This window comes from Elephantulus edwardii, unplaced genomic scaffold (assembly GCF_000299155.1).
Source record: "Elephantulus edwardii isolate Elephantulus edwardi_28Jun2011 unplaced genomic scaffold, EleEdw1.0 scaffold00092, whole genome shotgun sequence".
Lineage (NCBI taxonomy): Eukaryota > Metazoa > Chordata > Mammalia > Macroscelidea > Macroscelididae > Elephantulus > Elephantulus edwardii.
The window spans coordinates 3434515-3448815 of record NW_006399842.1 but is presented as its reverse complement, the minus strand read 5'-3'; the positions used below and the strand labels follow the sequence as shown (position 1 = coordinate 3448815).

Sequence of the window (14301 nt, the reverse complement as noted above, 5' to 3'; positions counted from 1 at the left end):
GGAACTTATTATAACTCAACAATTGTATTCTATCCATACTCCTGTCACAACAGAATGCTTTAGAAAATAAATGACAAACAGTTACTATGGGAGTCACAGGGACATCATTATCAATTAGGAATTTGAATTTCTTGGTGGCAACTGCCTTCACACAGGTGACATGATACCATCTGTTGGGCTATTCCAAAGGCTTAGGATCTGTATCATGAAAACACTTTCTCATCTCACAGGAAAGTCCTGATGTTCCACCTGAAGGTGTAGTGTGTGGCAGTGGAGGTGGGAGGGGTTTCGTATTTTCAAATAATAAATACCTTGTTCTCAAATACCCATATTTGAAAGAAGCAAGATAACTAGAATGCAGTATAGTCAATCTACCCACACCTTACACAGATCTGTCCTGCATATTGCTATCATTTAAGAAGAAGGCTCTTTTGAAAAGAGTACTCCCTAACTCAAATTTTATTAGCTATAGCGAATTTAAATTGTGTAGCCTGGCATCTCCTGCCTGACTCAAGTGTTTCTTCCCTTCCTTCTCAGTAAATACTTACAGTGCTCCTTCCAGGCACCTCTGTCAGAGAGATGAATACTCATTCTGTCCTCAGCGAGTTCACATCTGGCAGGGCCTCAAAAGACAATTACACTAGAGATTATAGTGCTGAGAGGGGTCCTCACAGATTTTAGTAGTATTTGCTTCTTTGTTATTCCGGTATAATCACATGCTCTTTTGAATTTGTTTTTTTAGAAAGAAGACTATATTTAAAATGAAGAACTCATGTTCTACACTACCTCAGCTACAAAAGCACTGCAGGATAAGATCCACTTCCTAATTCAGGAGTCATCCACCTTATTTTCTGTCAAAAAAAAAATACTGTAGTGAGGTTCCTGGGTTTCTTGTTCCTTTTGTAGAAGAAAATCAAGCCCTAAGTTTGTGTGTTGTCTGCACAGCCTGAAATGCTTCTAATACAGAATCCACAGGAAACAAGAAGTAGGATCTCTTTGGGCTTGTCAAGGTAAGTAACTAAAAAATAAATCAAGGAGGGTGTCGGAAGTGGGAGGGAGGGCAGCAGGTGCCAGAGGCACTTTCTCTCAGTTGCCCACTTCCTAGGACATAGGTTGAGGACTCCCGTGAAGAAAAGAGACAGCCGGGAAGATGCCTCAGGCCTGGAAGATACAGATCCATTTTGAGGACTGAGTTATTTCCGACACTAATAAAATGAAAACCAGCTTATACAGAAAAACTTAGCTAGTGGACTTATATAAAGCTTAAAAAAAAAGTCAAATGACTCAAAAAAAATCACCTGCAAAAGTCACAGAGTACAAGGAAAATCAAACTGCAAAGCGTTTCTTATCCTGCTAACCAATGACACCAATAGCTATTAGACAATTTGGGGGGGGGGGGGAACAGGGGCAAACAACTGCCTGGGTGCAGAAGGCCAAACCGTATCACACTTTATGGGAATTTAATTGAACATATGTGGACTCCCATGGACCATCTGTTATATATGTTTGAGGACAGAAGAACCAGGTCAGATTCTGGTTCTGCTAAGTCAACTGTAACTCTGAGCAATTTGCTTTCCTTCGCAAAGGCTAAATTCTCCATTAGTAAGCCAGACTGTCCTGAGGATTAAATGAGTGCAAGAAGCCCCATCTCACCAGAACAACAAATACTAGTGAGTTCTCAGCATCCAAGAGTCACGTACCAAGCACTGACCAAGGTATTAGAATGGCCAGGACTTAAGATCATTTCCCAAAATGCAGAGCTATGTGGAGAGGGGTTGCGGGTGAAAGGCACAGAGCTTTAAGCTGAGCAGCCCAACTCTAAAGGCTGCGCTCTTATGGTCTGACCCACCTCTTTAGCTAAGTAATTATTTCTGTGCCTCAAGTTTGCTGTAATACCTCACATTTCCAAAGTCACTGTGAGGTTCAAATAAAATAAGACATATAATACCATGTGAAATGCATAGTAGACATAGTGACATGAGGTTTTGTGTAGAGACCTGTTTTGAAATCCCTGCCTTAATGAATGAACACAGTTGACTCTCCAATCCCATTGAACCACAACTGCAACTCTAAAGCTGAGACTGATTGATTGATTGATTCATTCATTCATTCATTCTCTCAAAATATACTGAGAAGGGTCTACAAACTTGCCAGGCATTGTGTATGACTCAGGGATACAGCAGCAAACACAACAGTAAGCCTTGAGGGGATTATTTCTAGTAGGAGAGTCAGAAAAACAAATACTATGCAATTATCAAGATAATAATGGAGAATGGAGAAAACAGGGCAAAAGAAGAATGCCAGTGATGGGCCGGGATGCTTTGCGTCTTTATATAATTTTCAAAGAAAGGCTCACTGATAGGATGTTTGAGAAAAAACTGGAAGAAATGGGAGATTTATCAAAGAGAAGAGCAAGTAAAAATGTCCTGAAGATTATGCTTTAGCATGATCAACAGACCACAAGGCCTCATCTGAAGGGATGCAAGGAGGCGGAGTGAAGGGGTAGGAGACAGGTCAGAGGTGACAGGGGCCTGGAGGTAGAGATCTGTAGGATTTTATATGGAAAGGTTTTCACCCTTAGTGAAAAGGAAAGCCTTTGGTTTTGAACAGAGAAGAAATATGAACTGGCCTATATTTTGATAAAGATCACTCTGACCACTATATAAAAATGGACTATATTGGGACAAAGATGGAAGCACTGTTGGAAAGCAGCTCTGATAATCTAAGCAAGATGATGGCAGCTGATTAAACCCATGGATAACTCCAAAGTCCCTAACAAAAGCAAAAACGAATAGCAAATACAGCAATGAAAAGTACAAATTTCATCAGATGTAGAATACATTTTAAATGCAGCACTTCAAAAAAGGAGATGGGAGGAGAACTGAAATGAATGCTGAGAGGTGTCCTGGAAGGTAAGTAAAGAAAGGATATCCACAAACAAAGAGGTGTCGGTATGTCAAATACTACTGCGAGTTTAAGTGAGACGAAGACTCATTTAGGCAAGTGGAAAATGCCATATCTCCAGAATGGTTGGGATGACTAAACAGCCCCTATGGATTTAAGGGAGTGGAAGCATACAAAAATGTAGTAATAATGGATACAAGAAAGAAGGATGAATTAATAACTATACAATAGCAATTTAAAAAAAGAAAAGTTTCAGCTTTGGAACCATGATAATGTTTTTCATATTAAAAAATTAAATTAACAAGGATAAGAGGAACTCTTTAAATTGAATATAAGCAGAAACAAATGAACATAATTATATTTCAAATAAATAACATGGCAACACTGTGGGGAAACAACTAAACTAAGTAACTTCCAATTCAGTAGCTGAATATATGGCCTAAAAATAAAAAGAACGGTAAGTAAATCTCCACTTATCTGGTAAACCTGGTGTTTTTTCACTGTGGTATGTGGGCAAAAGAATTCTAGAATGATTCATGTGTATTCTGAAATTGAACAAATGAGTAAGTATAGTGTAGAGTAATGCTGTTAGAGCCAGGTTAAGAGAACTGGCAAAGGCTGGCAAGATCTGGGGGAAAGACGGTGGTGACGGCTGCGCAACTTAATGAACACAATTGGTGTCACGGAAATGTACACGTGGAAACTGTTGAGACGGGAAAGGTTTTGTTAGATTTAATCATATTAAACACAGTTGGGGGAGGGGAGAAAAATCCCAGTAGGTTTATATGAGACTTGGCCCAGTGTGAAGTAATGATTTTTTTAAAAAATTTAAATAGAAGTCTGAGTCTGTGAATGCCAAAACTCACCAGGCTCGCCTGATCCGTCCACGACTCATCAGTTTCCCACTTTGTACAGGCTGCAGTCTTTATCAATTCTCTATCACCCTGTATTAATGGAAAATTTTTGTGTTTTTCTTCTGATAAGGGTTTTTTGGTCCCAGTTTTGTGCATGCACATTTTGCTGTATATCTTAGTTTTATCTGTGAAAAGGCTTAGGAACTATGATATCCTACTAGTAGTAAACATACTCAGCATAAAATCTTTCCTTTTTAAATATCATTTCTTATAAAAATCAACTAGGGCTACCTGTAGAAATAGCTGATACAGGACTGGGATAAGGATAGTACAAGATAACTTTGAGACCTTTTCTGTGCCAGAAATGTTCAGAAAAAGATACAGACACATCAAAATGATCTGCTGCTTGCTAAATATGCACAACAGGAGCATCAATATGGATAAAAGCAATGGATACTATCCACTGAAGAACTTTTCAGCTCATACTACTCCTAAATAAAAAAGAAATAAAGTAATAAGGAAATATATATCTAGAAGGGGAAGGCAGATGCTTCCTAGTAAAGAAATGATGATGTTAGAATTAAAGGACATAGATAACCAGGTGGCATAATTTAAAGTGACTCAGGCAATAATGCCCAATGGATGATAAAAGTCAAAGGTAAAAAGTGCCTAAGGATATGGGATATTTATAGTGTTGCAGAGATATCAATCACTAATTAGTTATTCATTACAAAGGAAGATAGTAGTTTAGAGAAATCTTATAGACATCACCTTAAACAATCAAAGTTAATTAACACAAAAAATGGGGCAAATGGGTATTATATGCATATGAACAAACCATCACTTAGTGCAGTATTCCTGCCAAAGCAACATAACCAGAACCTGATTAAGGGAAACAAGAGATATTCTCAACTGAGGGACTAGCATGACCGCTTCAACTATGCCAATGTCATGAACGACACAGAAAGGAAGGGTGAAAACGGTTCCAGGTTAAAGAAGACCGAGGACCAAATCAAATGTAATAGGAGGACGGACCTCAGAGGCTATCCAGAATAAAAGTGCCATGAAAGACATTATGGAAACAATTGGTGAAACTTGAATACAGATTGTGTAATAACATACTAAATGATAGTATTTCCTGATTTTGATCATTGTACTAGGATTACATAAGAAAACAACCTGGATCTGAGCAACTGTTTACTTAAGCTCCTCTCACAGGGCTCAGAGATAGTAATTGTGTGTGCAAAAGAATAAGAATGATAAAATAAGTATTACCAAACAGTAACAACCGATGTTGTTGTTTTTATGTGCCGTCGAGTCGCTTGCCACTCATAGCGACTCTATGTACAACAGCCCTAAACCCTGCTCTATCCTGTGCCAATCGCACTGCCTCTGACACACCCATCCCGATTCAAAAAACATATGGGAATTCTATGTCGTCATCTCAAAAACTTTTACGTTATTACAAAAAACGTGTTTTTAATGGAATAACATGTGTTTCAGTCCCTAGCACACAGCAGATGGTTAGCAATTGTTTAAGGACCAATTATGATTCTTCAATATATACAAGTTTTCATTTTTACTCAATTGTCAACACTTCAAACTCCCAAGTTTTCACAGAAAAAAAATCAGATTTCCATCTTTTCTTTAAATGTCTGAAGAATCAGCAACTGTTTGTTTCAGAGCCCTTGAACTAAACTCAACTCCCAGCTGAGAACAGTGCAGACTACAAAGTGCACAGAGCTGGTTCGTGGAAGGAAGCCACAGTCAGTATGGTTCTGACACACCTCATCAGGGGAGCGGAGAGGAGGCTAACCAGCTCAAGGAGTCAGTTCTCTCTCTCCCCCAAACAGAAATTCTGGATCAATTACTGACATAACTTAGAAGTCACAGCACTTCATCCCACTTACCAGAAAGAAACAACTTCTCCAATTCCTCCAGCAGTTGTGCACATTGATTCAGCTGCCCCTGGAAACCCTCAGCCAAACCGTAGTCCACGTCACTGGCCCGGAGCAACTCATCAAATGCCTTAATCAGGGTGTTCATATGTTGGCGATAAACAACACAGATGCCATGGCTGTCCTTAAGCTGCTGTCGTTGAAGGGAAAGCTCCCTGGCTTGGGACTGAACTAATGAATTGTATCTGATAAAAAAGAGGGAAAGAAAATGCTTGTACTGCTTCAGAATTGAATTTTTGTGACCTTAACACTAATTGGAAAAATGACAGAGCACAATTTTTAAAAGCCTGAAGCTGTACAAGTATATACACTTTTAGAAAAATTGAAAGTGCACAAGGTCACTCTCTTTTTTATTTCAAAATACCCAACAATGCTGGAACAAAGGTTCTTCTACAATATTTTTAACCTTATAAGGCCCCCAATTAAAATATGGATTGGCAAGGACTTGGGAGAAAGATTAGTTTCCACATACTCTTCAAAAATACTATTCTGAATTATAGAAACAAGAGCCCTCAGGGTCAGGGGCCCACTACAAATTCCCATAAAGACCTAAAAATAAACTCTCAGCAGGAAAACCAGGATAGTATGCTTTCCTTTCAGCAGAAAGATCAGGGAATAATCATAATCCTCAATCCCATTTATTGAGGGTCAATACCACTCTCATAGGATTAGGTACTTTATATGTTATCTAGTCCTTCAATCTTATGGTGAGTATAAGAACTTCTCCTTTTAAGAACACTGTAGTCTCAGAGTCATGAAATAGTTAAGTGGTCAACAGGCACAAAGACAACCCTGAGTCTAAAGCTCATGCTCTATTACCTCTTCACTACTCACTACATATGCTGTCTTTTTCCTTTATGATTCCACAGCTATTAGCGGACATGTTGTTGTTGTTACATGTCATTGAGTTGCCCAAGACTCACAGTGACTCTATGTACAATAGTTCTGAAACCTGCCCTGTCCTGAGTCAGTTTCACTGACTCCAACACACCTACCCCCACTGTCCTAGTTACTGTATCAATCCATCTCATCCCGGGTCTTTCCTTTCCTCTGCTGTCGTCCACCATTCCAAACAAGATGTCCTTCACCAAGGATAGGTCCCTCCTGGCCCCATGTCCAAAGTATGTAGGATGGAGCATCAAAATCCTAGCCTCTAAGGAGAAACTTGGTTTCCCCTTCTCTAAGACAGATGTATTTGTTTTCTTGGCAGTCTATGGTATGTTCAATACTCTTCTCCAGCACCACAACTCAAAGGCATCAATTCTTCCTCTATCATCCTTAGTCATTACCCAGCTCTATGATTCATAGTAAATAACTGTGAAGATCATGGACTTGATCAGGCACCTTAGTCTCTAGAATGACATTGTTGCTTCTCAGTACTCTGGAAAGGTCCCTGAAAGCAGATTTATCTAACACAATTTGTCTTTTGATTTCCTGACTTTTGGTGCCAAGAATGTTGACTGCGGAGCCAAGCAAGCTGAAGCAGTTAACAAACTCAATCTTCTCCATCTATGATAGTGCTGCCAATTGGCCCAGTGGTAAGAATTTTTGTCTGCTTAATGTTGAACTTTAATCCACATGGAAGACTACAGTCCTTCACCTCCTGGAGCAAGAGCTTGAGGTCCACCTCAGTTTCAGCAAGCAAGGTTCTGTCATTTGTATAACATGGGTTGTTGATGAATGTTCCTCATATACTGATGTCATACTCCTCCTCATCAAGCCCACCCTCCTGAATGATCTGCTCTGCATAGAGACTGAAAAGGTATGGAGACAGGACACATCCCTGATGCACTCCTTTCCTGATTTTGAACCGAGCAGTGTTTCCCTGCTCTGTTCTGAGGACTGCTTCCTGGTCTGTGTATAGCTTTCACATAAGCACAATCAAGTGTTTTGGAATTCCCAATCTCCTCAAGGTTAACCACAATTTGTTGCGAACTACACAGTCAATGAAACACGGATAGATATCCCTCTGGTACTTTTGGCTTTCTGCCAAGACCCATCTAAGTTTTGGCAATAATGCCTCTAGTGCCACAGCCTCTTCTAAATTCAGCTTGTTTTTGATAGTTCTCTGTCAATGTACTGTTCCAGTTGTTTCTGGATAATCTTCAGCAGGATATTGCTTGCCAGTGATATTGTATGATAATTTCCACACTCTGTCAGGTCACCTTTTTTGGAATGGGAATAAATATGGATCTCTTCCAGTCAGTTGGCCAGTTAGTTGTCTTCTAGATTTCTTGGCACAACCCGGTGAGCACGTCCAGGCAGCAGCTGCTTGTTGAAATATGTCAATTGGTATGCCATCAATTCCTGGGAATTTACTTTTTGTTAAGTCCCTCAAAACAGCCTGAACTACCTCCTTCATCACCATTGCCTCTTGATCACAGATTAAGGAAAGAATGTACAGACAAACTGTGGCCACAATAATCTGGATGCAGGGAGTGGCTTGACAAAAGACAGCGGCCTTCCAAAGCAGCATGGTAACATGTTATTCCTTCCCTAAAATGATGATGACCTTTGACAAGTGATGTATATATGATGAACAGATAAGTCATGTGACACACACACTAAGTGGAGCTGGTTTCATAGAAAATAAAGAAACTGGTGTTAGAATGGTATGACAGGGACTTGAACTAAAACAATAGCTACAAAAACAAGTTTAAGTGCACCTCCTGCTCAGGGTGATTTTGAGGATTAAATAGTAAAAGTAGCTAAGGGGGAAGCTGACACAACAGACTTTCAATAAATACAAGCTTCCTTCAATTCACAGCTAAGAAGGTTTTAAAAAATTCATTCTGGCTTCTGACAATTCAGAAGGATGATTTGTCTCGAATTAGTGACAAATGAAGGTCAGCTTTACAAATGATCCCATTTTTGCCTTATCTCATGGAGCAAAACTGTGTGTGTCTATGCCCATAAAACATATCTTCATGACTTAAGAATTCTTCTCTTCCAACACAGGCTTATTTCTCTAAGATGACCCTAAAGGGTAAAGATACTGTAAATATTTACATTCTTCCCTCCTGTGCCTAGGACACACCGTTTCAGTTTCACAGTACAGCAAAAACCATTACGAAGTCTAGGAGTAAAGATTACAGTTGAGCAAGTACACTCACCAAGTGGCTGCTATGAAACATTTACCCTGAGTCCTCAACCTCAAAAGGGCAAAGAGATACTCTGTCAATTCAAGAAGGCAAACACTAAGGTCTGATGTTCGTGCACAGGCACTGCTCTTTATGGCCTCACATTTCACCTCCCTGCAGAGCCTGGCTGCCTTCATCTTTGACCTTCAAGCGTTCACCTACTAAATGGTAGCATTCACTTTTACCTCATAGGCCCTGACCTAGTGGCAGAAGAGTGGAACGGCAGGCTAAACCAGCAGGAGAAAGGAGAGGAAGAATGTACCTTGATGGCGAGAGATCTCTGAACTTATTCTGCAGGTTATGGATTTCACTGAAGAGTTCCATGTTCAAATTCTGCTCCTTCTGCAGCTCATATTCCTGCTCTACCAGCTGCTGTTCGAGGTTCTCCAAGATCCCGCCATCAATCGTCTCTGGGGCCACAGGATGAAGGATTTTCATGTGTTTCACGTAATGTACTTGGTGCAAACTGGAGAAGGTCAATTCTTCATCTTCAATGTTGCCCTCAGGCTTGTTCAAGCCTTCCTGGGCCTCTTCTGTCCCACACAAAACAGTGATAATGGCCTCACTGCACTGGGAGTGCTTTCCTGATTGAAGCTGAAGTAGAAAATTCTGGTAGCCCTTGAGCTCAGTTTCTAGGTCACAGATTTTCTGTTTTAAGTATTCTACGTCGTTGGAGGCCTCAGTATGCTCAGACTGATCAGTCTCAATCTCGCTGACTTTAACAGAAAGCTGGGTCTTAGAACTCACGCATGGAGAAGTTACTGAAGTTGTACGCAGACAGGCTTCGGAAGGGTTCTCTTTGAATGCTGGCAAGATGGCAAGGTCACCAGGTGGGTAAATTTCAGAGTCTGAAAATCAAATAGATTTCTGTTAGTTTCTTCTGTGGTGAAAAGTCACCACTTCTACAGCCTTCTAACCACTTTACCTGCCTCTAGTCATTCCCATTTAACCCCTCAACCCATTCCCTTCTTGAGAAACTATTCTAAAAAGTGAATTTAATCATGATATTTCCCACATTAAACTTATCAATCAATCATTACCTTGAAGGATCAAATTCTCTACCAAACTTCCTATCAAAGCACCTGAAACTCTCCATGACCAAGTCTGCTACAAGCTTCCAGAACATCTGGTACCACTGAGAGTTACTACTAAATAACTCACAGCCCCTTGCACATACCATACTACTTCCTGCCTCCATGCTTTGTACAAGCTGTCCCCACTGTGTGGAATACCCTTGACCCTCTTCCCTTCTTGGTGAATTCCTACTCATCCTTCAACACTCAGATCGAATTTTCTTTCCTCTGACAGGCCATCTCCAAATTATGCATAATGGTTACTTCCCTGTGTTTCCATAGCACCTTACACATATTGCCCATAACAATAGATTATATCTTGGGTGCTAACTTAGCAATTAGAAGTGGCTTATTTACTTATTACTAGAACATTTTTTTTATTTGGATGTCCCACTCCCTGGCTGTAGTGCAACTTCCTTCACGGCACGGACTTACTCTCCTTTCTCCATATTTTTAGTGCTACACAGTACCTAGGCCAGATCACAAGTCAGTGAAGGTCTGCTCAATACTGAGGGGCTGAGAGGAGCTCCTACCGAGCAATAATCTAAAACCCTTGGCAAGTGAGAGTCTTCTTCCAATTTCCAGGTCTATCAGTTTTCACAAGATGCTACCATGTCCCCCTGAATAAGCTGTTTCACTCACTCAGTCACACAAAAAAATATTTCCTTAGAACTAAACTGAATCATCAGAGTAGAGCCACTCTTGTTTCAGAGACACAGTGGTACAGAAGGAAAAAAAAAATTTACATAGCTTTGAATTCAAAGAAAAGTGAAATCACACCCAGGTATACCATTTACTGTAGGGGAAAAAAAATCAGACTGTGGTTACTTAAGCAAGTAACTTACTCTCACAGCCTCAGTTTTCTCTGTATGTAAAACGAAGAAAGATGTTTCATACCGCTGCCGTGAGGCCCCGCGCTCAGGCCTGACTCCAAACATTGTCTTTATCCACTAAAAACATGCTACTTGTTGCCAATGGAGGAAAACTCAGCTCAGCGTAAGGAGTAGTTAAATACTTAAAAGTCAGTAGAACACAAGAACAAAAAGTAACAATCCATCTTTGAACTCTAACAGGCCTGGATTCAAACTCCGGCTCTGTCCCTCACTAGGTGCACAGCCTCAGGCAGGATGCTTAAACCCTCTGAGTCTTAGTAGCTTCATCTATAAAATGGATAGAAATTCACTAGGATGGTTCTCATGTTTGTTTTCTTTTTAGGATTAAATAGGACAATATGTGAACAAAGATTAACAGAGTGTCTGGCACACAACTGTAAAAGAGCCAGATGGACAACTTTTACTCAAAAAGGATGAGGTGCTCATCTCTGGAGGTAGACACCAAAAGGCTGTGAACCTACAGAAGAACAAGGTGGGCAGGAGGAGCTGAGCTGGACAACTCACCAAAGGGAAGCCACACAGAAACTATCAGGAGGCTATGTTCCCGTCCAAATTCCCAGTTTCTACTCCTTATACTTTTAGTTTCATCCTTATCTCTCTGCTCACAATGCACATTAAATAAAGTAAACCTTTCTGTTTTGGAAAGAGTTGCTACAAACATCCATTTCTGATACAGACTGTAGCCAACTCTCATGGTTACACACACACACACACACACACACACACACCCTCGTCTTCTTGAAACGTCTGGAAGGGTGTGCACTGTAACACATACACTTGGATCTCCACTTTAAACTTGCTCTTTGTAAACACAACAAACCTAAAATTCAGGATGGGATTCATAATCCTGATTTCAGAAATGCCTTTCAAAAGTCTACAATCTACAGAAATCTGCGATTGGTCTAAGAAAGGATCTGATTTATAAGCCCGAGGGTTAGTTTACAGTCTAGCACCTAGCATCTGACAGCCTAACATCAGCTGTCAATGTGGTCCTGCTATTCTCTGCTCAGCAGTCCTCAATAAACAACTCAATAATGGTCTGAAGGAGCTACTTAGGCTTTTCACACAAATATTACTGCAAGGAAGGCTTGAGGAGGGGAATGTACAAGTGATCCTAGAGACTTACCAAGCCCTCAAGGAATTCAACTCTATGCCAAGATCTGTATCAAGGCTTAGTGTAGTTAAGAACACACCCAAGAATCAGAGTGAACAAGCAACAGAGGCCTGGCCAAAGGCTAACAGACTGCCTCAAACATTCCAAATGCTGCTCCCGAATGTATCTATCCTTCCTCTATTTAGGAGTCTCCTGTGTCAGGGGTCCAAAAGCAAGAGAATCCTTAACACTTAAGGCAAAGGTCAATGGAGTGTGGAATTCCCTTCATTCACCAGTTATCTGCAAAGGGAGTACCAAGAAAATGGCATCAAGGGTGTATGTAACACAGTTTCCAGCCTCGCAAAGAGCAGTTACGGAGCATGCCGATTGAAGTTAAGTGTTGGTGAGGGAAAGTGCCAGCACTAGAAGGTCTTCCTTGAAAACTGATACTGAAGCAGAGCCCTAAAGGATGAGGCATCAGCTAGGCAGCAATGAAGGTGCTGTTGGGAATTCAGACAGAGCCGAAAGTACATACAAGCTTAGCAGCATATTCAGAGAAGTGAAAGAAGTTCAGTAACCGGAGAACTGAGAGGGAAAGGGAAACCATCAATCAATCAGAAAGCCTTTATTAATCACTAACTCCTAAGAAACCAAAAGATGTCCCCAGGACCATTTAGTTACGTTATAGAAAATACTGCAGTTCTGGAACGTTCCGCAATTCAGCTAGACTATACTTGATTAACTAGTGACTCTGCCAAAGCCCAGACCACTCCACAAGCACATAGCCATGTGTCTACTGTTCTGACTGGAGGACTTGGGAAGGCAAAGGCCATTGGTTAATATGTACTGGACTCAGGAGTTCTAGATTCAGTATTTCCCTCAGAGACTGGCATCTGCATGGACATCCTGTGACAAATGCAAAAGTCCAAAGAACAGTACTTCTTAAAGAGTATCTTGGATCCAAGTTAAAGATGACATTTTTTTCTCCTTTATTTTTTTATATGAAGGAGAAAAAAATATTCATGGCTGAAAGAAAAGCATAATCATATGTTTATTCCAGGTGAATGGAAACATTGGGTATTTATTTGTACTCATCATGATTCAAAAAAGAAAGGACTACTAATACTTACCTTTGGCCTCACATCTCTATGCTCTTCCACTGACCCACAGCCCGGCCTGGCAACTTCCATAACCAGCGTAGGCTGCAAACTCTCCTCTGACCAACTCTGGTCAGCAACATGGAGACCAGCTTCACACAAGCCTCAATATGCTGAGAAGACTATCTCTGCCATCTGAGAGATCTCCCCAGAGCTCAGTCAACCCAGGACACCCACCAGACCCCAGGCCACTACCTGGTAGAATGGTGTCTGTCCAACAGATCAGTAGGCTCAACAGACAATAAAAATTATCTTTTAAAAAAAAAACCTCACAAAACAAAACCTTGTAACCTGCTCACTAGGCAGGTAAGCTCGAATGAATTCTTTTCACAAAGCCCCTGCTTCCTCACGTGTTCACTGGGTTGAATGTGTGAGTGGGAGTGGGCTGTGGTGAGGTTTAGTAATGATTTTTACATAAAGCATCCTAAATGGTGCTGCCACACTGTAACTGTTAGTACATGCTGGGGGTGAATTCTGACCAGTCTCACAGCTTGTTGGCTGATCGTTGCTGTCCGTTTCCTTGTCTTTCCAGATGCAGGGCATGGTTTTCAGTTCGTTTTGTTCTCCTGGGCTGCTCTGGTAAGCTGCTCCCACACGGGGCTGGGCTACAGGCATTCAGAAAGAGAAGGAAAAAGAAATAAAACCTCTGACTTGAAATTTAGCCAAGCGGCTAAGAACACAAAGCTACAAGAGGGAAAATAAAAACACTGGGGAGGCAAAAATGCAATTTATAAGATAAAATTAATCTATCGAACTGCCATAACAGGACAGAAAGAGCATAAATATACCGCAGCTTGTCTGAAATGGTTTAAGTCTAAGTTCTCAAAATATAGTTCCCCCAAAAAAATCCCAAACCAAAACAAACCTATGAGTGAGATAATGAATTCTACAGACTCATGCTCCCTTTCTTTAAGGAAAGCATCCCCGGGGGTCTTCTGGACCTGGCAGCCGTGGAACTAACAGCTGGCCAAGGCACCCTGGGGTCTCAGCAAGAAGCAACAACAGTGCAAATGGCAAAGTCCTAGCAAAGTACCAGAGCCTCTGCTGGGCTGAGTCACCTTTGCCATAACATCTTTCCTCTCTGAAGGCCCCACTATGGTTGACATTAAATCATTTGACTTTTTGTTCCCTCACCCACACCCATCTCCCTCAACTCATGCAGAAAAGAAATTCTTGGAAGTAGACTGTCTGGTTCAACTCCTTCTCTCCTATCACCAGAGCAGGAGGGA

At 40.9% G+C, this 14301-nt stretch overlaps 1 protein-coding gene across 1 annotated transcript in view; it reads right to left on the bottom strand.

Moving 5' to 3' along the window:
* Positions 1-14301, bottom strand: part of CDK5RAP2 (CDK5 regulatory subunit associated protein 2) — a 252415-nt gene that overhangs the window by 60177 nt on the left and 177937 nt on the right. The window contains exons 23-25 of the mRNA XM_006890751.1: positions 13552-13677; positions 9119-9704; positions 5669-5901 (exon numbers count right to left, since the gene is read on the bottom strand). Of these exons, the coding sequence (XP_006890813.1) occupies positions 5669-5901; positions 9119-9704; positions 13552-13677 (945 nt within the window). The remainder of the gene's footprint in view (positions 1-5668; positions 5902-9118; positions 9705-13551; positions 13678-14301) is intronic.